The sequence below is a fragment of the Culex quinquefasciatus genome, chromosome 3 (genome assembly GCF_015732765.1).
Source record: "Culex quinquefasciatus strain JHB chromosome 3, VPISU_Cqui_1.0_pri_paternal, whole genome shotgun sequence".
Classification (NCBI taxonomy): Eukaryota; Metazoa; Arthropoda; class Insecta; order Diptera; family Culicidae; genus Culex; species Culex quinquefasciatus.
The window spans coordinates 46,307,540-46,331,621 of NC_051863.1; the positions used below are offsets into that span (position 1 = coordinate 46,307,540).

General features: G+C 43.3%; 3 protein-coding genes across 5 annotated transcripts in view; 2 read left to right on the top strand and 1 right to left on the bottom strand.

Annotated features, from left to right (window-relative positions):
* LOC6045146 overlaps positions 1-24,082 on the top strand; it is a 39,794-nt gene that overhangs the window by 2,589 nt on the left and 13,123 nt on the right. Inside the window, exons 3-6 of the mRNA XM_038260772.1 lie at positions 6,194-6,991; positions 7,941-8,182; positions 9,562-9,936; positions 10,036-10,574. Coding sequence (XP_038116700.1) covers positions 6,194-6,991; positions 7,941-8,182; positions 9,562-9,936; positions 10,036-10,574 — 1,954 coding nt within the window. The remainder of the gene's footprint in view (positions 1-6,193; positions 6,992-7,940; positions 8,183-9,561; positions 9,937-10,035; positions 10,575-24,082) is intronic.
* LOC119769640 lies at positions 7-11,283 on the top strand. Of its 3 annotated transcripts, XM_038262863.1 has the most exons (4): positions 7-750; positions 977-5,001; positions 5,085-5,112; positions 9,021-11,283. In XM_038262863.1, exon 4 carries the CDS (start codon positions 10,043-10,045, stop codon positions 11,021-11,023), a length of 981 nt encoding a protein of 326 aa, XP_038118791.1. In that variant the 5' UTR covers positions 7-750; positions 977-5,001; positions 5,085-5,112; positions 9,021-10,042; the 3' UTR covers positions 11,024-11,283. The 3 variants fall into 3 exon arrangements, 1 of the variants encoding a protein (XP_038118791.1); XR_005278459.1 differs by lacking the exon at positions 7-750 and having other exon boundaries at positions 1,223-5,001; XR_005278460.1 differs by lacking the exons at positions 7-750; positions 9,021-11,283 and adding an exon at positions 5,266-5,538 and having other exon boundaries at positions 1,223-5,001.
* On the bottom strand, positions 5,855-22,087 carry LOC6045147 (poly [ADP-ribose] polymerase). Its single transcript, XM_001862512.2, has 3 exons — positions 21,679-22,087; positions 8,652-8,911; positions 5,855-8,593 (listed from the first exon to the last, which is right to left on the bottom strand). Exons 1-3 carry the CDS (start codon positions 21,935-21,937, stop codon positions 6,110-6,112), a joined length of 3,003 nt encoding a protein of 1,000 aa, XP_001862547.2. The 5' UTR covers positions 21,938-22,087; the 3' UTR covers positions 5,855-6,109.

A 24,082-nucleotide genomic window follows, 5' to 3' on the forward strand; every position in this document is an offset into this window, starting at 1 on the left:
TGTTGAGTACCCCTCGTCTGAGTGCCTAGTCAAATGACAGCACAAATACATTCAACGCACATGATGTAACATACCTTAAATAAACCGAGCTTGCGCTCGAGTCGGTCTCTTTCAACGCTGAAACTCTAACTGATAACAGCTCGTCTTTTCCTGCTCCGCAAATCACAACTTTAACGTCTTTCCCCGGTTATATTAAGTGGCGACGGGGATAAAGGTGTAATTTTTTTACTACTTACGGTGGTTGGAAAAGCGCTTGGGCGTTTTGAAAATTTAAGCGACCATTTTGTGGCTCGTTCTGTGGGGAGCGTTCGTTGAAGTTAGCGGAAATATCCGGCGGATTTGTGGTTCTGAGAGTGAGGTGAAGAATCAGCAGCACGCGGCAAGCATTCGGCATCGACGGAACAAATCGGGCGGCTATCGTGCGGTGAATTGCCGTGGGGATTTTTTTTTCTCTGGTTTCGGTGGCGTTTGGTGCTGAAATTTGTGCGCTATTTTGTGGTGAATCGGACGGCTATTGTGAGCAGCAAGCAACTCCGTGGTTTGGCGGCATTCCAGAGCGCAACGCTGACGGTGGATTCGGTGTGCTAATCGGGCGGAACCGGCAGGAGGAGAACAAAAGAGGGCGGTAAGGCGGTCGCTGGTGGAAATTTTTGGATCAAGTTCAAGGTCGGGACGCCATTTTGGACGCCGGCTGGTCGAAGACGCGGTGCGCGTTGGTCTTCTTTTGTTCGTTGGGTGCTGCATCACAAGGTAAGGGCGATTGGGGCCAAATAAGCTCTTTTTGCCATTTATATTTATAAAAAAAGTGAAATTCCTAGGCAGTATCACCAAGGAATTTTTGTATCGACATTTGGTGTACTAACATTTGAACATTTTGCCGTGTGATCGTAAGTGTGTGTGATTCTTTTGTTCGTAAAGAACAAAAGGTCTAAATTTTATTCAAATTTTAAGAGAGTTTTCTTCTTTATTTCATTAGTGGGCCGAATAGCCAAGGTGGAGTTTCTGCTAATTCATTAGTGCAAACTTCAGTTCCGCGGACCGGAGAACTCCTGTGCTGGTGCGCGAGTCGCTGAACGAGTTTTGCAGCGAAGGTTGAGTTATTTTCGCTGGCAAAGGCCGGGAAGGAGATCGGTGAGTGAAAAGCTATTTTAAAGTGATCCCTGGATTTGCAGTAATATTTGTGTTTTTCTTTTTATTATTTTTTTCTTTGGGAAATTTGAAATTTGATTTTTTTTGCCTGATTTTTGATATCAAGACATGGGTTCGAACGGGTTAGCTACCTCTATTGAGATGTTTAGAAAGGGTACGTCATTTACGGACTGGTCCGATCGATTGGCCTATACCTTTCACGCAAATCAAGTTGCGGCTGATCGCCAAAAATCGCATTTCATGACGATTTGCGGACCGTTTCTTTTTTCTCAATTAAAGCTGCACTACAGCAAAGATGAGCTGGATAAAGCCACTTATGCTGATATTGTGTTAAAATTGAAACAAAAATTGGACAAAACGGAGCCGGACTTAGTACAACGCTTTCGTTTTAGTCAGCGAAACCAGCAACCTGATGAATCCAATGAGGATTTCGTGCAGGCGGTCAAGATGCAGGCGGAATTCTGTGGTTTTGGGGCGTTTAAGGACGTGGCCATTATGGACAGGGTCCTGGCGGGTCTTCTTGACGGGAATCTCAAAGAGAATTTGCTGAAGGAGGAAGGTTTGACTTTGGACAAGATGGACAAGTTCATCACAACATGGAACATAGCAAAACAAAACGTTAAAGCGTTAAACAATCAACCTGGAGGATCTCAATTGGGACAGTACAGTTACTTTACACCAGAACAGATTCATTACATTCAAAAGACAACAACACAAAGACAAGGGTCTTCACGGTACGGAAATTACAGACAAAATGATGGGTTGCAAGGGCAAAATTTTCCAGAAAGGCGAAACAATTCCAGATTTCAGCCTTATAAAAACTACAATTCTGATTCTCAAGTTTACACTAACCGAAGGTTCAATAACCAAACACAACAACAAAGGTATTTTGACAAAAGCTATGATAGGAGATATCCTCAGACTAGAATTTCGTGTGATTTTTGTGGGAAAATGGGTCATTCTAAGCAAAATTGCTTCAAACTTGATTACTTTAACAGACAATTTGTGAATTTCATGGGTGAGAGTACTGCAGATGATTATTCCTGCAATGAAGGTGGTGAAATTGAGTACGCAAATGCGGAAATGTTCAACCAAATAGAAAACTTTCAAGATAATAACGACCAATGCATGAAAATTTTTACTGTTTTGAACACAACATATGTTAAGCTGGATGAAACACAAATAGAGGACCAAATGGTTGATTTTGAAGTTGATGATAGTTGCTTGTTGAATGACAGCAAATTTTCTATACCAATTGATGATGATAGTTATGCTGACTTTGAATTGAAAAGTTTGTTTACCCCGAATTGGGAGGATGATTCGATTTTGGATTTGAACGATTTGTTTGATAAAACTTGTTATAATATTGATGAAAATTGTGATAAGGCCCTGAATTGGGATGATAATTTGTTTTGTGGTTTTGGATTTTTACATGATGAGAACATGGAAGGTGGTGAACAAGGTGGTGAATGCGAGAATGTAGGTTTTAATGAACTTTTAGCAGATGTCAGCGTGAGTTTTGAAGGTGCCCCAAATTGGGAAGAAAATGTTGTGTGTGGTTTGAATAATTTATTTTTGTATGAAGATGTTTTGGATATAAAACAAGATGTGATGTTGGAAAATAACGAGGGTTCGATTGAACATAATTTTGATATCAAAAGGAATATTTCAAGCAATGCGTTAGCAGCAAATTTATATTATACCTCAAATTGGGAAGACAGTGACAATTTTGATTTGGAATGTTTATTTACCACTAATGTTAACTCAAATCAAGCAAATCTTGATAACTGTGAAAGTTCGGACAAAAAGCTGCTGATTGGCAATGATGGTTGTGGAATTGAGTGTTGTATTGATGATGTTCAGAATTTGATTTTAACCCCAATTTGGGGAATGTTTCAAGAAAGTTCGGAAAGTGTTTGTTTTGAAAAAGTATTATTTGACGAAGTTTCTGAGATGTCAGGGCGAAAGGGTAGTAGTTTGAGTTTAAAGCTATGTAAATCTAATTTGAAAAACGAGTATGATATGCAAAACATTGAATTGATGATAATATTTTTGATTATGATTGCTATAATTGTTTGCCAAAATGGGTTTAAAGCTATACAAAATTCGTTGTTTCTGTACGAACTGATGACTGAAATTTTGACGAGCATTGCAAATTTGCAATTTATTTTGATTTTGAGTAAAGGATGTGCTAAAAAGTTAGACAATCGCTTTGTTGACGATTTTTGTGGTCGGCATGATCAAAAATTTGTGGACGATTGCTGGTTGTTAAATGACAAAGTTGGCAAACCGCTATATTTACAAAGCGGGAAGTTGAAATGTTTACAAGTCATCTATGCCAAATCATTAAATCTGTTTTTGGAAAGTCATATTTGGTACACAATTGAGAAACAACAAGTGTTGGACAGGAATCTTATTAAAAGCATCAAACCAAAGCTGTTGGTTTGTTTGCTTGAATGTAATTGTTTGCTGGACAGTTTGGCAATAGTCATTGTGTTATTAATATTTTTGAGATTAGTTTTCTCAATTTGTTTGCTAAGAAACCTTATTCGCGGGCTGACGAAAGTGACGAATGGAGAATTCCATAATATTAGTTTGTTGGTCATTTGTTCAATTCAGTTTATTAATTTTATTCAAGACGATGATTGTCTGTCATGGAAATTTAGTTTAATTTCAAATAGTTGTGTGTGCAATGGTACATTGAATGAAAAGCAAATTATAAACAAGTTAAACTATAGCATACCTAAAACTAAAACTTTTCAAGAGAAGTGTTTGACAGATGATCAGATAGTAGATGTGGAAACTCAATGGTTTCAATGGAAACTTTTTGAAAGGGTGGTGAATGAGGTAGTCTCTTTAACTTGGGACATACTTAGCATATATTTTCATAAAATAGATCAAAATATCTTGATTCCATGCATTGTTTGCATTAGTTCTCAATCGAAAATCCACAATAGTGATGAACTACTTGTTGTTTCAAGGTCTATTGGCTTTGTTCATAGGCTGATATGCTGGATTTCTGTCCTGAGTTTTAGAGTTGTTTTTACAGTTTTCATTATAAATGTCCTAAAACAATTTTATTTGTATTTTAAACAGATACTCGTACAACACGGTTCCCAGTGGAGCGAGGACAAGAAAACGCGATGGCGCCTAGTAGCACGAATCGTCGTGTTGTGGACTCGAAGGAGATGTGCTGTTCGTGGTGACTGGCAATCAAAGAAGTTGCTGGTGGAGTGCAGCAAACGAAATGACCTTCTACTGAAGACGAAATGCGAAACAACATGGAGATTTCGAACGAGGACACGGGTGGTGCTGGATGCGGCAGAAACCGTCCGTTTAGGGATGTCTCTGAACGGAAAGGAACAAAACGTAAAAAACGTAAAAGGAATACTTCTAACAGTGAAATTATCTGCGGTGAAGACTTTTTTACAATTCCTGAACACTAATTTCTTTCGAATTAGAACAAAACGTTGAATTAGATTTTTGTTTGATACTTAACTTTGCTTTATATAAATTACATTGTTATCATTTCATTAATGAGTTCGTTAACTTTAGTTTTAAGTAAAGGGGGAGGACTGTTGAGTACCCCTCGTCTGAGTGCCTAGTCAAATGACAGCACAAATACATTCAACGCACATGATGTAACATACCTTAAATAAACCGAGCTTGCGCTCGAGTCGGTCTCTTTCAACGCTGAAACTCTAACTGATAACAGCTCGTCTTTTCCTGCTCCGCAAATCACAACTTTAACGTCTTTCCCCGGTTATATTAGCTTGTAAAGCACCAGATTTGATAAACCCGGTCAGCCACTTTCGCACCGAATCCGATGACTCAAACTGCCTGGCTTTGCAGGTAGCGCATCGGCATGATTTAACTTCTTCAAATATACCGATCCTGCTGATAAGGACCGCCTTTTTCTTTTTTGCACTTTTCAGGAGCTAATATGGAGGCACTTTCTCACTGGTAAGTGGTCCCCAAGGAACTCGACATTCAGCTGTAGTTTCTTCAATCTCATCCATTTGGTTAAACTTGCTAGCTCAGTTTCATTCCGATTAGAAACAGTACTGTATCATGAGCGAAAAGGTTTACTAGAACTCATCTCTGTGCTTGCTTCAGGTCGTTGATATACGAAATAAAGAGAAGCGGTCCCAGCACACTGCCTTGAGGAAGCCCAAGATCTACTGCCGTGACTGATGATGTAGAACCGTTGTAACGAGCCACATGCGGTCTGCTGTCCTAGTAGCTGCTACACCATTTGAGAGCTGAACCGCGTACACCATAGCGACGCAGTACTGTTCTTTCAGTTTGGATCGGTCAATGGTCTCGAATGCTCGCTTCAGGTCTACAAACACCGACAGGACTATTGTCCTGCTACTTTACTATTGTTTCCAGAACCTTCTCATAGAGTGGCAAAATGTTGATTGGCCTGTGATCTTCCGGAGGCCGTCGATTTCGGTACTTTAGGTATCGGCATCACCCAAGGCCGTTTCCAAGGTTGTGAAGATTCTTTGCTTACCTGTTGACAACCCAATTTCTTCCGCTGCTCGTTGATGTTCTTCCAAAATCCTTGCGAATTGGACTTGAGCTTCTTCTGGGTACGTGCTTCGTGATCGGCATGAGATTGTTTGATTTGATCCTACGCCAAGATCACCTTGCAAGGAACAAGAAATTTCGGACAGCTTTAATCAATCAAAAGAACACGCGATTTTAACCTATCAAACTAGCTTTAATGAATGTCATTCAAGAGAGGGGTAACGCATCTGACACTGGAACAACTTCAAGTTGATCGATAAAACATTTTAAATAACAAAAAAAGAAAACCTGAAAACAAACGATTTCAACGGTGGAACGTATACTGAAGGGGTTATTTTGGTGAATATTATTTGTGTGTGGTTACTTGTACTTCGGGGCGTCAATATCAAACGTATTTGTTCAGAGAGCCGCTCACCTGCACGCTTATCTAGTACTTGTACTTGAAGTTCATCTTGAACAGGTACTGGCAGTTGACCTGGGCCACATCGTACACGATATACTCGTTGTATAGCAGTGCCGACTGCAGCTTGGAATCGGTCACGCCCGTCCCCATCGGGATCTCGACGCCGTCCGGTCCGACGTAGGCGCCGGCCGGGTTGGGTTGCGTTTTGCCGACACCCTTGCAGCTGTGCATGTTGTCCGGGAGTTTCTGCACGTACCGGGCCTGGTTCAGCTCCATCATGTTACCGAGGGCCACCTCGCACAGCAGCATCAAACCGGTCGAGTTGGCCGGCGAGGTTGCGCAGTAGTTGGCGGATTTGGACACCATGTCGGCGAAGTAGATACCCTTGCCGAACATGTACCCGGTGACGGGGGCCTCCGGCGGGGCGATCTTGAGACCGTGCGTGAGAATACCGACAAAGTTGGTAAGACGCGATCCGTGCCAGAGGAGTTTGCGGTTGTGCAGCTTGCGGAACGGTTTGTAGCGACGCTCTTCGCCCTTGCGGCGGATTTTGAAGATTTCGGACACTTCCAGGTCGAACTGGTTGTGGGTGGCGGCGTGCGTGTTCTTGACGTACTGGGCCAGGCGCTTGAATTCGTCGGACTTTTGGTCCAGCGTTTGCATCTCCGTCTTGAGCTGCTCGTAGTGGCCGTCGAGCGGATTTTTGGTTTCGTCCGTGTCGGCGTTCAGCAGACTGTACGCGATCTCGATCTCCATCAGGCTTTCGAGCATGGTTTGCTTTTCCTTGATCTGCTCGACGGTGTCGAGAACGGTCGGCGTTTGGACGCCAAAGTTGTGTGGAATGAACGTGTAGAAGCGGTTGGAGGCGTCGATGAACTGCGGGTTGGATCCACCGTTGGCGATCAGGTTGGAGATCTCTGAGAGGACCTTCATCGCGCCTTGCAGCTGCGTTTGGGAGAGTTTTCCGAGCGGCATTTTCTCCATGTCGAGTTCGAACTCGAGCATCACCTTCTTCATGGTGTCGACGTCGAAGAGCATGCGGACCAGGTCCTGCACCGCCGGTTCCAGCTTCGATTTGATGTTGTTGTTCTCGGACAGTTTCTTGGTCTTCTCGTCGCCGTAGTCAATGTCCACCGGGTAGTACTGGCCCGGCCGCTTGGAGAAGCTTCCGTTGAGGTGCGCATCGAAAGAGTTGCCGGTTTTGTCGTCGAAGTGGAAGTAGAACAGGTTCGTAGCTTCGACGACCGTGCCGCATTTGTCCAGCTTGTTGCCCCCGATGGTGGTTCCGATGCGGCCCCAAGCGCGGAACACCCAGTACTTGTTGCCCTTGTCCGCCTCCAGCACTTGCATCTTGAAGTAGGAATTTTTGTCCGTCTGAATGTCGACCTTGTTGAGCACGCAGTTGAAGATCACCTTGTCCCGCTTGTAGACGTGCGCGACTTCGCCTAGGCCGGAGTCGGGATCAACCGCGAGACCGCCCTTTAGCTTCAGCGTCACCTTCGACGGGACGGATTTGGTGTAGATGCTCTTCTTCGATTTGGACTTTTCCTCGTCCTGCGGGATTCGGCTGTGCGGATCCGAGCCCCAGTCGCAGATGGACTTACTCGTGATGTACGAGATCGCGCCGCCGGCCTTGGCGTCCTCAATGTAATCTTCCGGCACGACCTGGATCTGCATATCTTTGGCCTCCTGCATGCGACTGCCCATCCGTTCGACCTCTGCCGGGGTCGAGATGATGGCAGCGATCGTGTTGGTTATTTTGGTGGTCACTTTGCCGCCCAGCTTCAGGATCTTGTCCTTGAGCTGATCTTTCGGCGTTTCCGTCTTGCCAAGAATGACAAACTCCAGGTTGTAGAGTGGGGGCTTCTCGCGCTTGATCTTCGGCTCTGTCAGCTCTTCCTCCTTCTTGACCTTCTTCATCGTGGTGCTCAGACTCGGTGGGACGTACTTGATGACCCGATCGCTCACCACCGATTTGTACTTGGCCAAGAAGCGAAACTGTAGCTTGATCTCGTCCGGAATTATGGCCGGAACGCGCGCTGGTTTGGCCTCCGCCGTCAGGCACTTGACCCACTCGGTGAGGTTGCCCTCACAAATGTAGGCCGACTTTTGCAGCACGAACTGGCCACCGCACTTGGTGCAGGGCTTCAGCGCTCCGAAGGTCAGAATGTCGCTCACGCGCATCAAACACGCGTCCACTCCCTCCGGAATGGCTTGATTGTTGGCGCGCAGAATCGCGTGGATCTCCGACTTCTTAATGTCAGCGTCCTTTAGCTTGTCCCGGATCTTGAAGAGCGCCTTCTGTTGCTGAGCGTACAACGCTTCATCGATCGCCTCTTGCTTCGTCTCCTCTTCGTCCTTTGGCTCGCCCTTGAGCTTCTTGGCCGGAACTTCCTCCGCTTTGATCGCCGGCAGCAACCGCTTGACAGTCTCCATGTCCTCCTTCTTCAGGTTACGATACCCGGGCAGTGCCTCGCCCTTCTCGAAATAACCCAGCTCCGACCGCAGCTAAAAAAGTAACCAGAATCATTACCGAACTTCCGTCCACAACAAAAGTCAAACCCACCTTGGCAAAGCACTCGGCGTGGTGCCACAGCGCCTGCCCGCCGTACTTCATTCCGACCTCGGTCGTGTAGTCCACCTTCTTGATGCGCACCTCATCCTTCAGGATCTTGATCTCACACCCGCGGCAAACGGCCCGCCCCGAAGCGGCGTACTCCACGCCAAAGTCCTTCAGCGCGTTCGACTGCTCGGCGCTCCGCTTTTTACCCTTCCCCTTTCCCTTGCCGGTCGGCGTTGCCTCGACGATCCCACCCCCGAGGGAAGCTGCAAAAAAAAAAAACGTTACTTAATCCACCTTCCTCACATTTAAAGGGTGCTATCCAAAATGCAAAAAGTGAGTAAATAACACTTAAGTGCTTATAACTTTTGATAGGGTTGTCAGATCTTCAATGTTTTGGACGCGTTGGAAAGCTCTTTTGAATACCCATCCTACGATATGAGAGATCTGAACGACGTTTCCATCAAAATGTCTGAGATCCGGCCTCCAAAAAGCGCATAAATAACACTTAAGTATTTATAACTGTTGTGGCTGGGAACACAGACGGTTGAAACCAACACAACCGCAGTCAACCTGAAGGCTCCAAGCTGTCAGCTGGCCTGACAGCAGCTGCGACGTCAGCAGTAACAACTCAAAAAGTCAAACGCCCAGTTGTCGAAGATCATTCTTGCATTGTATTTCGTAGAATAAAGACCTATTTTAATCCGTGTTACATTAATTGGTGTCTTCTCATTTGGCCACGGGCCGCACGATATGAAGAGCTTTTGTGAATACAAAATTGGCGACGAGAAGTGGTTGTAGTGTCGATATCTCCACTACAAGATTCCCACGCGCGGAGGAGGAGCAAAATGCAATTTGCACCAGTCAACCCGCCGTTGATTGGGTGCATCCACGATGGCGTCGTGATTCCCGTCAGGCAGCGGCCGGTGGACGGCCATTTTCCCGTCGGCCCGGAACTCCACGACCAGCAGCCATCGCGCAACGGCCAGCAGCACCGATCAACTGGCCCCGTACATGGTGTCCCCGCACTTCCCGGTGATCAACAACCGATCGCGATGTTCCACGGATTGGCATCCATCGGCCCGGGTCCGGCTCAAGCGGCATCGTACGGCAACGTCCATCCGGGAGGCCCCTGTCATCACGCCCCAAGTCCCGGACAACCCATGCTCTCCCTCGACCAGATGATGCTCCGCTGTTCGTCGATGATGGACCTCCTGGTCCAGCAGCAGCAGCATCTCCAGCAAGCTCTATCAACAATGGCGGCCGCGCCATTTTCCTCGCTCCGTTCTATGTGCGAGGTCCCGCAGCTGCATTAAAGTGAGATTACCGTGGCCGCGCATTGCAGCTTAGTGCCCTGCCAACCGGCCCGCTGAACAACTCCTCAGAGCAGTATCAAGATGTGCCCCGTGTCGTCCGTACCATCCGAGAACGATCGATCGCATCTGAGGGCACATACCATCGACACATCCACCTCGCTAGCAAGTCCGGCTCAACCAACGCGAGACCTTGAAGCTGCCGAGCACACTCCGCAGCCAGCAGGTGGACATCTCAGTGACGTCGTAGGCGACGATCACGATCGCCGGAAGCTCGTCCAGGACCCCAAGCAACTCCCTCAAGTGGACAGTTCCGGTCAGCGGCTCCTGCCCAAGCCAGCGAACCCAAACAACCACCTGATCACCGAAGATCCTCCGTCGACAACCGCGCAGAATGAAGTTACTGCCGACGTCATCGACCAGCATCGGGAACTGCCCTTCATCTGCTCGACATTGTATGCCGCCCCAAAGGATCTCGGTCGGCACAAGCAGATAAACATCATCCCGATGGACTACACGAGTTGGCAATTTTTATCATCACCGAGCAAGGTCGTAGCCAGCGCGCATGGCTCCCTTCAGCTGCACATCGGCACCAGAGGACTGCGGCCGAAAGAAGGTAACCCCGTATCGTTCTTAGAACAAGTTCCACCGTGGCCGCCTCCATTGTGCACTTCCAGCTCTCCCAAGCACGCCTCCAACATTTTCCGAGGAGGAAGAAACAACAAGATGTCGATTTTGGTTGCCGTAACTAATCCTGCCACCTGCCACACGTGTCCAACGCAAAATTTCCACAAATTGCACGTGCAGGTGACGATTGGCAGATTCGGTCGATCAGCTGTGTGTACTTTTCAACTGCTGTCTGTACACAATGATCGTCACAACGTGATGGTGTGCAACTCAAAGTCGCGAGCAAAACAACTCGCTGTGTCGTCCAACCACAGCGTGCCCCACAACCAGATCATGAACCAGGAATTGATCTGCATCACCGTCCTCGTCCTCGACCTTGACGTCCACCTGTATGTCACCGTCGATGGCCAAACTACGCTCGATGGTCGTCGAAAATAACCGCTTTTCCTGATGAATAGTGTTGTTCCAGTTCGACTCGGACCATCGATCTTCAGAGGGGGAGATGTTGTGGCTGGGAACACAGACGGTTGAAACCAACACAACCGCAGTCAACCTGAAGGCTCCAAGCTGTCAGCTGGCCTGACAGCAGCTGCGACGTCAGCAGTAACAACTCAAAAAGTCAAACGCCCAGTTGTCGAAGATCATTCTTGCATTGTATTTCGTAGAATAAAGACCTATTTTAATCCGTGTTACATTAATTGGTGTCTTCTCATTTGGCCACGGGCCGCACGATATGAAGAGCTTTTGTGAATACAAAAATAACCTTTGATAGGGTTTTCAAATCTTCAATGTCTTGGATGCGTTGGAAAGGTCCAGGGTTGTTACGGGAGAGTCGAAAAAAAAAATCCGCGCCAAATCCGCGCCGACCTAAAATTCGAAACCGCGCAAAATCCACGCCATATCGAGGTTTTTAAGCGAAGATGGCGTTCGAATGGTGAACGCCCGAAATGTCAAAATCACGCAGTGGTACCAACATTACGGAAAAAGTGTGCCATGGCATGACAGCCACATTTTTTTCTCTAATGTTGGTGCTACTGCGCGATTTTGACATTTCGGGCGTTCACCGTTCGAACTCCATCTTCGCTTAAAAACCTGGATAAAAAAATATCGCGACCAACATTTAAGAAATTTTATTTTTTAATGAAGAAAAACTAATTCAGAAAGTATTTGATAAAAAAAAGTCGTTTTATGGTTAAAGGTGCCAAAAGAATGAAAGCAATAAATCCATTTAAAAAAAATCGTCAAAAAACGGTCAAGGCAAGGGTCATGAAAAAAAAATCTTCAAAATACAATATTTAAAAACCTAAAAATTTAGCTTCAAAAATATAACTAAAGTTATAATATGATAAAATTTTAAATTTCGAAAGTCAAAATATTCAAAATCTAAGATTTTTTATACAGTTTGTAATCCAAAATCTTCGCTAAAATTTCACTCCGAAAGAAATTTAATTTCTGATATTTAAAATAATGTCTTGTCATAATTTCAAAATCTCTTACATAAAATAGGACTTCAAAAATTGTGGAATTCAAGAATTTATGAACTAAGAATTTAAAATAAATATATTTAAGAATTAACGAATTTAAGAATTTAAGAATTTAAGAATTTAAGAATTTAAGAATTTAAGAATTTATGAATTTAAGAATTTAAGAATTTAAGAATTTAAGAATTTAAGAATTTAAGAATTTTAGAATTTCAGAAATTTAGAATTTTAGAATTTTTGAATCTTAGAATTTTAGAATTTGAGAATTTTAGAATTTTAGAATTTTAGAATTTTAGAACCTTAGAATTTTAGAATTTTAGAATTTTAGAATTTTATAATTTTAGGATTTTAGAATTTTAGAGTTTTAGAATTTTAGAATTGTAGAATTTTAGAATTTTAGAATTTTAGAATTTTAGAATTTTAAAATTTTAGAATTTTAGAATTTTAGAATTTTAAAATTTTAAAATTTTAGAATTTTAGAATTTTAGAATTTTAGAATTTAAGAATTTTAGAATTTTAGAATTTTTTAAATTTTCGTAATTGAAAGACGGTAACTTTTGGTACCCAGACATGTATAGGTCATCGCTGAAATTATTAAGTTATCGCAGTTTTAGTGAAAAAAGTTGATTTTTGCCGATTTCGTCATTTTCCTGTTTTTGCGCGTGGCGCGTTGAAAAATTCAGTTTTTATTTTCAAAAAATCATATCTTGCAAACGTACGGTTCGACATCGCCAATTTTTTATATGTTATGTGAAATTTTCCGAGGAATCCGATAAAAATATTTTCAGACATAGGCTCTTTGGTCCAGACACGGTCAAAACGCCATCTTAAGTTTTTATACGACTTTTTCAATAGTTAAGCTAGATTTTTGGAACTTCTTACTATTTTTTCCAAATAGCCAAACTCATCACCTTTCTTTTGCGTCTAAGACAGCTAAAATCGGATGAAATGGCGCGGAGATATGATTTTTCGAAAAAAGTGGTTTTTGCGAAAAATGACGAAAATTGCCATTTTTCGAACCACCCTAGCACGATGTAGGTCACCCTAATGGCCAAACAAAAAAATACGGGTCTAATTATTTTGGCCAAGGAACCCCCAGAAAAATTTTGAGCCCGATCGGAGAACTTTTTTTTCGGTTTAGGCTCTTTTCAAATGGAATTGCTGATTAACAAAATTAAAAATTGAATAAATCCAGCATAAAATTAAAAATAAATAAGGTTAAAAATCATTGCTCAAAACTCAAAAGAAATTAAATATTCAGAGCCGGAGATGTTAACAAATGACAAGAAACATATAAAAAATAATTTTTCGACGTTTCGTACTAAGAAAATACAAACAATCATTTTCAAAATTGCCATCCGCGCGTAATCCGCGCCTGAGCAAAATTAGCCTGCAAATCCGCGCCAGATCCGCGCTATCCGCGCGAAACGCGCCATCCGCGCGATCCGCGCCGGCCGTAACAACCCTGAAGGTCTTTTAAATACCTTTTTGAAAATGTATCGAGAAATTAAAAGTGCAACATGGAGTTAAACTTTCTGTCAAGCTTCTGTGAATTTTACCATGACTGTTGAGAAAGTTTAACTCCATGTTACCGGCTCACATCTCTCTTATTAATTTCTCGATAGCATGACGGGTTTTCTTACAAAAACCACCCTTTTTACAATCTTTCGGACTTTTGTTAAAATCGTTTTTTTAGCATAACTTTTAAAGTACTTAACTGCATAATTTTTAATAGCAACTTATGGGACCCCAAAACGGATCGAATGACGCCAAAACGGACAAAATCGGTTCAGCCAATGTCGAGATAATCGAGTGACATTTTTTTGGTCAACATCCCACCACGCACACAGACATTTGCTCAGAATTTGATTCTGAGTCGATAGGTATACATGAAGGTGGGTCTAGGAGGTCTAATTGAGAAGTTCATTTTTCGAGTGATTTTATAGCCTTTCCTCAGTAGCGTGAGGAAGGCAAAAAGTCTGGACTTGAATTTTGATTTCATCGCTTGAAACAACTTTTGAGCAAACTTTGAATGGCTCGCAGTTGGACTTGTTGTCTTCTATAATAAGCGCAACAAAATCAGAAATAAAAACTAACTTAATCCACCTATGTGGTTGGAGCCTTCCTCACAACAATGGCTGTACACAAGTTTCGTCTATTTTTTAGATCCGGCTTCCAAAAAGTACATCGATATCACTTAAGTGGCCATATCTCGAGACAGAGTTGCCAGATCTTCAATGTTTTAGACTCGTTGGAAAGGTCTTTTGATAACCTAACCAAAAATTGGTCGGATAGTGGATCTGGATATAGTTTACATATATTTAAGTGAGATCCGGCTTCAAAAAAGTACATCAATATCACTTAAGAGGCCATATCTCGAGACAGGGTTGCCAGATCTTCAATGTTTTAGACTCGTTAGAAAGGTCTTTTGATAACCTAACCAACAATGGGTCGGATAGTAGAGCCGGACATAATTTACATACATTTAAGTGAGATCCGGCTACAAAAAAGTACATCAATATCACTTAAGTGGCCATATCTCGAGACAGGGTTGCCAGATCTTCAATGTTTTAGACTCGTTGAAAAGGTCTTTTGATAATCTAACTAACGTTGGGTCGGATAGTGAAGCCGGACATAGTTTACATACATTTAATTGAGATCTGGCTTCAAAAAAGTTCATCAATATCACTTAAGTGGCCATATCTCGAGACAGAGTTGCCAGATCTTCAATGTTTTAGACTCGTTGGAAAGGACTTTTGATAACCTAACCAAAAATTGGTCGGATAGTGGATCCGGACATAGTTTACATATATTTAAGTGAGATCCGGCTTCAAAAAAGTACATCAATATCACTTAAGAGGCCATATCTCGAGACAGGGTTGCCAGATCTTCAATGTTTTAGACTCGTTGGAAAGGTATTTTGATAACCTAACCAACGTCGGATCGGATAGTGGAGCCGGACATAGTTTACATACATTTAAGTGAGATCCGGCTACAAAAAAGTACATCAATATCACTTAAGGGGCTATATCTCGAGACAGGGTTGCCAGATCTTCATTTTTTTTGGACTTGTTGGAAAGGTCTTTTGATAACCTAACCAACAATGGGTCGGATGGTGGATCCGGACATAGTTTACATACATTTAAGTGAGATCCGGCTACAAAAAAGTACATCAATATCACTTAAGAGGCCATATCTCGAGACAGGGTTGCCAGATCTTCAATGTTTTAGACTCGTTGGAAAGGTATTTTGATAACCTAACCAACGTCGGATCGGATAGTGGAGCCGGACATAGTTTACATACATTTAAGTGAGATCCGGCTACAAAAAGTACATCAATATCACTTAAGGGGCTATATCTCGAGACAGGGTTGCCAGATCTTCATTTTTTTTGGACTTGTTGGAAAGGTCTTTTGATAACCTAACCAACAATGGGTCGGATGGTGGATCCGGACATAGTTTACATACATTTAAGTGAGATCCGGCTACAAAAAAGTACATCAATATCACTTAAGAGGCCATATCTCGAGACAGGGTTGCCAGATCTTCAATGTTTTAGACTCGTTGGAAAGGTATTTTGATAACCTAACCAACGTCGGATCGGATAGTGGAGCCGGACATAGTTTACATACATTTAAGTGAGATCCGGCTACAAAAAGTACATCAATATCACTTAAGTGGCCATATCTCGAGACAGGGTTGCCAGATCTTCATTTTTTGGACTTGTTGGAAAGGTCTTTTGATAACCTAACCAACAATGGGTCGGATGGTGGATCCGGACATAGTTTACATACATTTAAGTGAGATCCGGCTACAAAAAAGTACATCAATATCACTTAAGAGGCCATATCTCGAGACAGGGTTGCCAGATCTTCAATGTTTTAGACTCGTTGGAAAGGTATTTTGATAACCTAACCAACGTCGGATCGGATAGTGGAGCCGGACATAGTTTACATACATTTAAGTGAGATCCGGCTACAAAAAAGTACATCAATATCACTTAAGGGGCTATATCTCGAGACAGGGTTGCCAGATCTTCATTTTTTTTGGACTTGTTGGAAAGGTCTTTTGATAACCTAACCAACAATGGGTCGGATGGTGGATCCGGACATAGTTTACATACATTTAAGTGAGATCTGGCTACAAAAAAGTACATCAATATCACTTAAGAGGCCATATCTCGAGACAGGGTTGCCAGATCTTCAATGTTTTAGACTCGTTGGAAAGGTATTTTGATAACCTAACCAACGTCGGATCGGATAGTGGAGCCGGACATAGTTTACATACATTTAAGTGAGATCCGGCTACAAAAAAGTACATCAATATCACTTAAGGGCTATATCTCGAGACAGGGTTGCCAGATCTTCATTTTTTTTGGACTTGTTGGAAAGGTCTTTTGATAACCTAACCAACAATGGGTCGGATGGTGGATCCGGACATAGTTTACATACATTTAAGTGAGATCCGGCTACAAAAAAGTACATCAATATCACTTAAGAGGCCATATCTCGAGACAGGGTTGCCAGATCTTCAATGTTTTAGACTCGTTGGAAAGGTATTTTGATAACCTAACCAACGTCGGATCGGATAGTGGAGCCGGACATAGTTTACATACATTTAAGTGAGATCCGGCTACAAAAAAGTACATCAATATCACTTAAGGGGCTATATCTCGAGACAGGGTTGCCAGATCTTCATTTTTTTTGGACTTGTTGGAAAGGTCTTTTGATAACCTAACCAACAATGGGTCGGATGGTGGATCCGGACATAGTTTACATACATTTAAGTGAGATCCGGCTACAAAAAAGTACATCAATATCACTTAAGAGGCCATATCTCGAGACAGGGTTGCCAGATCTTCAATGTTTTAGACTCGTTGGAAAGGTATTTTGATAACCTAACCAACGTCGGATCGGATAGTGGAGCCGGACATAGTTTACATACATTTAAGTGAGATCCGGCTACAAAAAAGTACATCAATATCACTTAAGGGGCTATATCTCGAGACAGGGTTGCCAGATCTTCATTTTTTTTGGACTTGTTGGAAAGGTCTTTTGATAACCTAACCAACAATGGGTCGGATGGTGGATCCGGACATAGTTTACATACATTTAAGTGAGATCCGGCTACAAAAAAGTACATCAATATCACTTAAGAGGCCATATCTCGAGACAGGGTTACCAGATCTTCAATGTTTTAGACTCGTTGGAAAGGTATTTTGATAACCTAACCAACGTCGGATCGGATAGTGGAGCCGGACATAGTTTACATACATTTAAGTGAGATCCGGCTACAAAAAAGTACATCAATATCACTTAAGGGGCTATATCTCGAGACAGGGTTGCCAGATCTTCATTTTTTTTGGACTTGTTGGAAAGGTCTTTTGATAACCTAACCAACAATGGGTCGGATGGTGGATCCGGACATAGTTTACATACATTTAAGTGAGATCCGGCTACAAAAAAGTACATCAATATCACTTAAGAGGCCATATCTCGAGACAGGGTTGCCAGATCTTCAATGTTTTAGACTCGTTGGAAAGGTATTTTGATAACCTAACCAACGTCGGATCGGATAGTGGAGCCGGACATAGTTTACATACATTTAAGTGAGATCCGGCTACAAAAAAGTACATCAATATCACTTAAGGGGCTATATCTCGAGACAGGGTTGCCAGATCTTCATTTTTTTTGGACTTGTTGGAAAGGTCTTTTGATAACCTAACCAACAATGGGTCGGATGGTGGATCCGGACATAGTTTACATACATTTAGGTGAGATCTGGCTACAAAAAAGTACATCAATATCACTTAAGAGGCCATATCTCGAGACAGGGTTGCCAGATCTTCAATGTTTTAGACTCGTTGGAAAGGTATTTTGATAACCTAACCAACGTCGGATCGGATAGTGGAGCCGGACATAGTTTACATACATTTAAGTGAGATCCGGCTTCAAAAAGTACATCAATATCACTTAGGGGCTATATCTCGAGACAGGGTTGCCAGATCTTCATTTTTTTTGGACTTGTTGGAAAGGTCTTTTGATAACCTAACCAACAATGGGTCGGATGGTGGATCCGGACATAGTTTACATACATTTAAGTGAGATCCGGCTACAAAAAAGTACATCAATATCACTTAAGAGGCCATATCTCGAGACAGGGTTGCCAGATCTTCAATGTTTTAGACTCGTTGGAAAGGTATTTTGATAATCTAACCAACGTCGGATCGGATAGTGGATCCGGACATAGTTTACATACATTTAAGTGAGATCTGGCTACAAAAAAGTACATCAATATCACTTAAGAGGCCATATCTCGAGACAGGGTTGCCAGATCTTCAATGTTTTAGACTCGTTGGAAAGGTATTTTGATAACCTAACCAACGTCGGATCGGATAGTGGAGCCGGACATAGTTTACATACATTTAAGTGAGATCCGGCTACAAAAAAGTACATCAATATCACTTAAGGGGCTATATCTCGAGACAGGGTTGCCAGATCTTCATTTTTTTTGGACTTGTTGGAAAGGTCTTTTGATAACCTAACCAACAATGGGTCGGATGGTGGATCCGGACATAGTTTACATACATTTAAGTGAGATCCGGCTACAAAAAAGTACATCAATATCACTTAAGAGGCCATATCTCGAGACAGGGTTGCCAGATCTTCAATGTTTTAGACTCGTTGGAAAGGTATTTTGATAATCTAACCAACGTCGGATCGGATAGTGGATCCGGACATAGTTTACATACATTTAAGTGAGTTCCGGCTTCAAAAAAGTACATCAATATCACTTAAGAGGCCATATCTCGAGACAGGGTTGCCAGATCTTCAATGTTTTAGACTCGTTGGAAAGGTCTTTTGATAACCTAACCAAAAATGTGTCGGATGGTGGATCCGGACATAGTTTACATACATTTAAGTGAGATCCGGCTTCAAAAAAGTATATCAATATCACTTAAGTGGCCATATCTCGAGACAGGGTTGCCAGATCTTCAATGTTTTGGACTCATTGGAAAGGTCTTTTGATAACCTAACCAACGATGGGTCGGATGATGGACCCGGACATAGTTTACATACATTTAAGTGAGATCCAAATATATGTGAAAACACATTTTTATACATAACTTTTGAACTGCTTATCGAAACTTCAATCTGTATAAAACTCGATCTATGGGACCCTAAACCAAGTCGAATGCAACAGGTTCGGGTCAAATCGGTTCAGCCAGTGCCGAGAAACATGAGCTAGTTTGTTGGTCACATACATACATACACACACCAGGGTAGATGAATTAGCACAGTGCAGTGCAAAAAACTAAGGGGCCGTGCTTTACTTAAATCATAGCACCCACATTTTTTAGTGTCTATGATGAAACACAGCACGCGATTCGTTTGGGGTGCTTGACATTTTCTTAAGCACGTCACATTACAAGCACTTCACTGCGCGTGTGCTTATTTCCTTCCGGCCAAAACTCCAAGTTTGTTTTAATTGAATTAATAAGCGAAGCGAATTGAATATTTTTTTATCACTTCAACACTGCCTTTGGGTAGCATAACTATTGGATCCAAAACAACCAACGCTAATCATACACATAAATTTCCAAAAAGGGGTTGCATCCCGGCGAACTCAGGTTGTCTTATTTTTATTGGAAACAACCGCAACGGATGGACGGATTGGTGGAGGAAAAACATTCTTTTCAAATCCAGCTTTACTCTACGATCTATGTAAATCATTAATTCTCTATATCACAAAACCATTGCTTTCACACAACACCACCAGCTCTGCTTTCTTCACGGACCATTTTTTACGTTCTGGAACGAGAATCGAACCACAGCCAATTGCCAAATTTCTTGACGCGTAGTGGAGTCTTCTCCAGGAAAAACTTGGCGGAGACTATCTCGCCGGTGGCCCTTTTGAACTTACACCGCTGCCCTAGGGAGAATCGCATGGCGGGACTTGGCCACAATCTAATGCAGTGTGAAGATTTGCATCTCGACATGTGATGGGATCGGATTATTTTCCTCAGATGTAAATTTGCAGTTTTTTTTCCAAACGTGAAAACAGGTCAAATCAACACCGGTTGCTATAAGCACCAAAAATCAAGAGCACTGCGTGTAACTGACAAGCACCTGCACTGCACGCAAATTTTTCGCGTGCAGTACAATGTCAAAGAGCCCCAAAATTTTTGGCTGTGCCTACTTGTCAACCCTGACACACACACATACACACAGACATTTGTTCAGTTTTCGATTCTGAGTCGATATGTATACATGAAGGTGGGTCTACGACGTTTTTATACGAAGTTCATTTTTAGAGCAGGATTATAGCTTTACCTCAGTGAGGAAGGCAAAACAATCCGTTGAAAAAAGTCTTTTTTTAACTTCATCATCCCGGTACGAGAATCGAACTCACGACCTCTGGATTGGAAACCCAGCACGCCGTTAGTCGAAACTCATCTCCCCTACCGGTCAGTATTCCCAGTGAGCAGATTTGCTCTTTGAAGGGATCTGACTTTGCCGAGCCAGACAGGAATCGAACCCATCACCTTCCGCTTACAAGGCGAAACCCGTAACCTCACGGCCACGGAAGCTCGGCAACTGGCTCTCTTAACTGGACCCTTGCAATAGGGTCCTAAATTTTTCCAGGATGTTCCTTACGTGGACGTCAACCGAAGAGCACGCAACAAGGTCAGTGCCATTGCATGCTCAATACTTGGCCTGCAGATCCGGTCTCCAAAAAGCGTATAAATAACACATAAGTGCTTATAACTTTTGATGGCATTATCAGATCTTCGATGTTTTAGGCTTATTTTAAAGGTCTTTCAATTATCTAACTAACGACGAGTCGCGCACTATGGTCCCGGACACCATTTTCTCAGAAATATCTGAGATCCAGCCTGTGTGTAAATAACACATAAGTGCTAATAACTTTAGATGGGTTTGTCAGATCTTCGTTGTTTTAGGCTCATTTGAAAGGTGTTTCACTTATCTAACTAACAACGGGTCGCATGATGGACTCAGATATTGCTTTCATTGGAATATCTGAGATCCGGCCTCCAAAAAGCGTGTAAATAACACTTAAGTGTTAATAACTTTTGATAGGGTTGTCAGATCTTCAATCTTTTGGGCTTGTTGGAAAGGTCTTTTGATTACTTATCCAACGATAGGTCGCATGATAGATCCGGACAACTTTTTCATCAAAATATTTGAGATCCGGCCTCTGAAATGTTTCCAAATGACACTGAGGTGCTCATAACTTTTGATACGGCTATCAGATCTTCAATGTTGTGGGCTCATTAGAAAGGTATTTGAAATACCTTTTCAAAAATGACAGGTTTTTCTTTACAATCTTTCAAACATTAGCCAGAATCGTTTTTTTAGCATAACTTTTGAAGTGCTTTACTAAACGTTGTGATATTAACTAGGGTCTTATGCGACCCCAAGACGAATCGAATGAGAATTTGATTCTGAGTCGATAGATATACATGAAGGTGGGTCTACGATGTCGAATTAAGAAGTTCATTTTTCGAGTGATTTTAAAGCCTTTCCTCAGTAAGGTGAGGAAGGCAAAAACTGACCGTCTCAATTCCTCAACCTAATTAGTATTGCTCACCAATCTTCTCCCTGATCCGCTTCTGGTCCTCGAAACGCAGACTCTCGAACCCGGCCACATCCCCTTCGGTCGTCGGCCGCTGCTTGCCGAAGAAGCACCGCTCGTGGTACCATTGGGCCTGCTTGCCGTCGTGAAACGCCGACTGGACCATCGCACCGAGCCGCAGCTCGTCTTTGTCGATCTTGTCCTTGCAGAGCTTACAGGACGCGCGGCCACTCTTGGCGTACTCGGACACGAACGGCAGATTATGGGCGTCCATTTCCGGAAGTTGAACTCCTTTTCAGACGCCAACAGGAACGGGAGCCGGAGGTTTTTATTTCGTTTCGACCCGGCGAACACGAAAGCACAAGAATGATTGAAAAGTCGCGGTCTGCTTTGGTTGAGGTGCGTGTTTACAAGAAACCTGACGAATCAGCGCGGCAGCGTGTTTGGCGCGAAATTCGGTAAAAAGGTGGGAATGGCTGGATTTGGGCAAGGGGGAGAATTAAATTCCGTAGCGCGATATTCGTTTTTATTACAAATCCGGACATTGTTTATTAGAATAACGTTTTAAAGCCCTATGTAAATTGTTATGTACAACGGTAAAAAAACACAATAAAAACGCTCATCGCACCAAACCGCGCTCATCGCGTCTAATCGAGGGAAATCGTCGAGTGTATAGCGGTATACGCATTTCGGAAGGAACCGGTCAAGAAAAAAATCAAATGGGCAGCAGCGGCAGCGAAAGCAAGCCCGAGAGGGTGAAGAAAAGCCCCAAGAAAACGCTCCATCTCCTTTGCTCTGCTGTTCGTAAAGCTGTTTCTCAACCCCTTTCCTTCCGATCTCCATACTAGCCTTATAGCAGTACACTCAACCCCCGGTGGTTGGTCACTTTTTCGGTCAAAGTCAAACTAAAAAGTGACGAACTGTCACTTTTTACACGGCGCTCACGCACACTATCAAAACAAACGTTTGATAGTGTGTGTGAACTCCGTGTAAAAAGGATGTCAAACTAAAAAGTGACCGCGTTCGTTTGACAACAGTTGGTGTCAAACCATCGGGGTTTGATTGTAATCACTACCATTCACCACGCATTATGATCGTTAGCGAAATTGCCACACTTTGCAACACCTCACTTTTCTGAAAGTGTTTGATTTTTCATTATAGCTGTATACTATACAGCTTGTTGTGAGTAAAACGCGCACGTCTGTAGCTTTTGACGTAACTTTATTGAGTGACTCCTTCTAACGTCTGATCTCCTTACTCATCCCCAGGCAGTGTTGCCAAGCAACCACAACATATCTCTCTTATTTCAAATAAAGTTGTGAAAGTCACTGAAGTAGATAATCTTCGAAACGTTTTGGTAGAACTATTTCCCGACGTTGCCGAGAGTAGCCCGCAACTGCTTGCTGATCCTGTTGTCCAGAGATGACCGGTGGAGAATCTATGGACTCCGGTCCCCGCTGATCCACTCCCGCTGCTGGGGGTTGCTGCAACTCCTTCAGATGCGCCACGTTCCTTTTGTACTGCTGTCCGGTCGCTGTTTCAACGGTAGCAGTACTCCCGTAACGGTGGACCACTTTCCCCGGAGTAGGCAGAAATCCTGGTGACAGCTTGTTCTGTGGCTGCATGTTTTTCATCAGCACCGTGTCGCCCACGCCGATGGACGATTCCTTTGCGCCGACTCGCTTGTCTCGGTTCTCCTTGGTGTTGTGTTTGATCGTCAAGTCTCGATCCCGCATTTCTTCGTCAAAGATCGCTTCCTCCTGCAGATGTGGAACCAAGTCACGGAATCTACGGCCATGCATTAGTGTCGCTGGGGCAACACCTGTTACACTGTGTGGTGTGAGCGAGTACATGTACAGGTATTGCTGCATGGCTTCTTCCAGGTCGGATCCTTCGAGCTGGCTGATCTTCATGACCTTGAGAAACGATCGGTTCTGTCGTTCCACCTCACCATTTGCGCTCGGCCAGTAGGGAGTTGTGTGCATGAGCTTTATGCCGTAATCGACGCAGTAGTCCTTGAGTTCTTGGCTGGAGAAGTTTTTAGCATTGTCAGCTTGCAGCACATGCGGTAGACCCATCTGCGTGAAAATTTTCTTCAAACGGCGTATAACCTCAGCAGATGTAGTGTTCGTCATCAGTTCAGCTACCACAAACCGACTGTAAAGATCCACTAGAACGAAGACGTACTTCCCGTTGGGCAGCGGCCCCAGAAAATCCATGCTGAGATGAACCCACGGAGCGGTAGGCAGCTGCCGTATTCGCAGCGGTTCCGGCTTGCTCTGCTGTCCCACGATCTGGCAATTTGTGCAACTTCGACAAAACTTCTCGACAGCGGTATCGACTCCTGGCCACCACACAGCGGTACGGATTCGGCGCTTCATTTTTTCCTTTCCGGGGTGACCGACGTGGGTGAGTTGCA

Excerpts from the sequence above, each read along its gene's own strand:
- LOC119769640 (XM_038262863.1), top strand. The coding sequence starts at position 10,043 with ATGTGCCCCGTGTCGTCCGTACCATCCGAGAACGATCGATCGCATCTG.
- LOC6045147 (XM_001862512.2), bottom strand. The coding sequence starts at position 21,937 with ATGGACGCCCATAATCTGCCGTTCGTGTCCGAGTACGCCAAGAGTGGC. Across the intron at positions 8,912-21,678 it reads GCGGATCAGGGAGAAGATTG|CTTCCCTCGGGGGTGGGATC; the intron begins GTGAGCAATACT and ends TTTTTTTTGCAG. Across the intron at positions 8,594-8,651 it reads ACGCCGAGTGCTTTGCCAAG|CTGCGGTCGGAGCTGGGTTA; the intron begins GTGGGTTTGACT and ends TTACTTTTTTAG.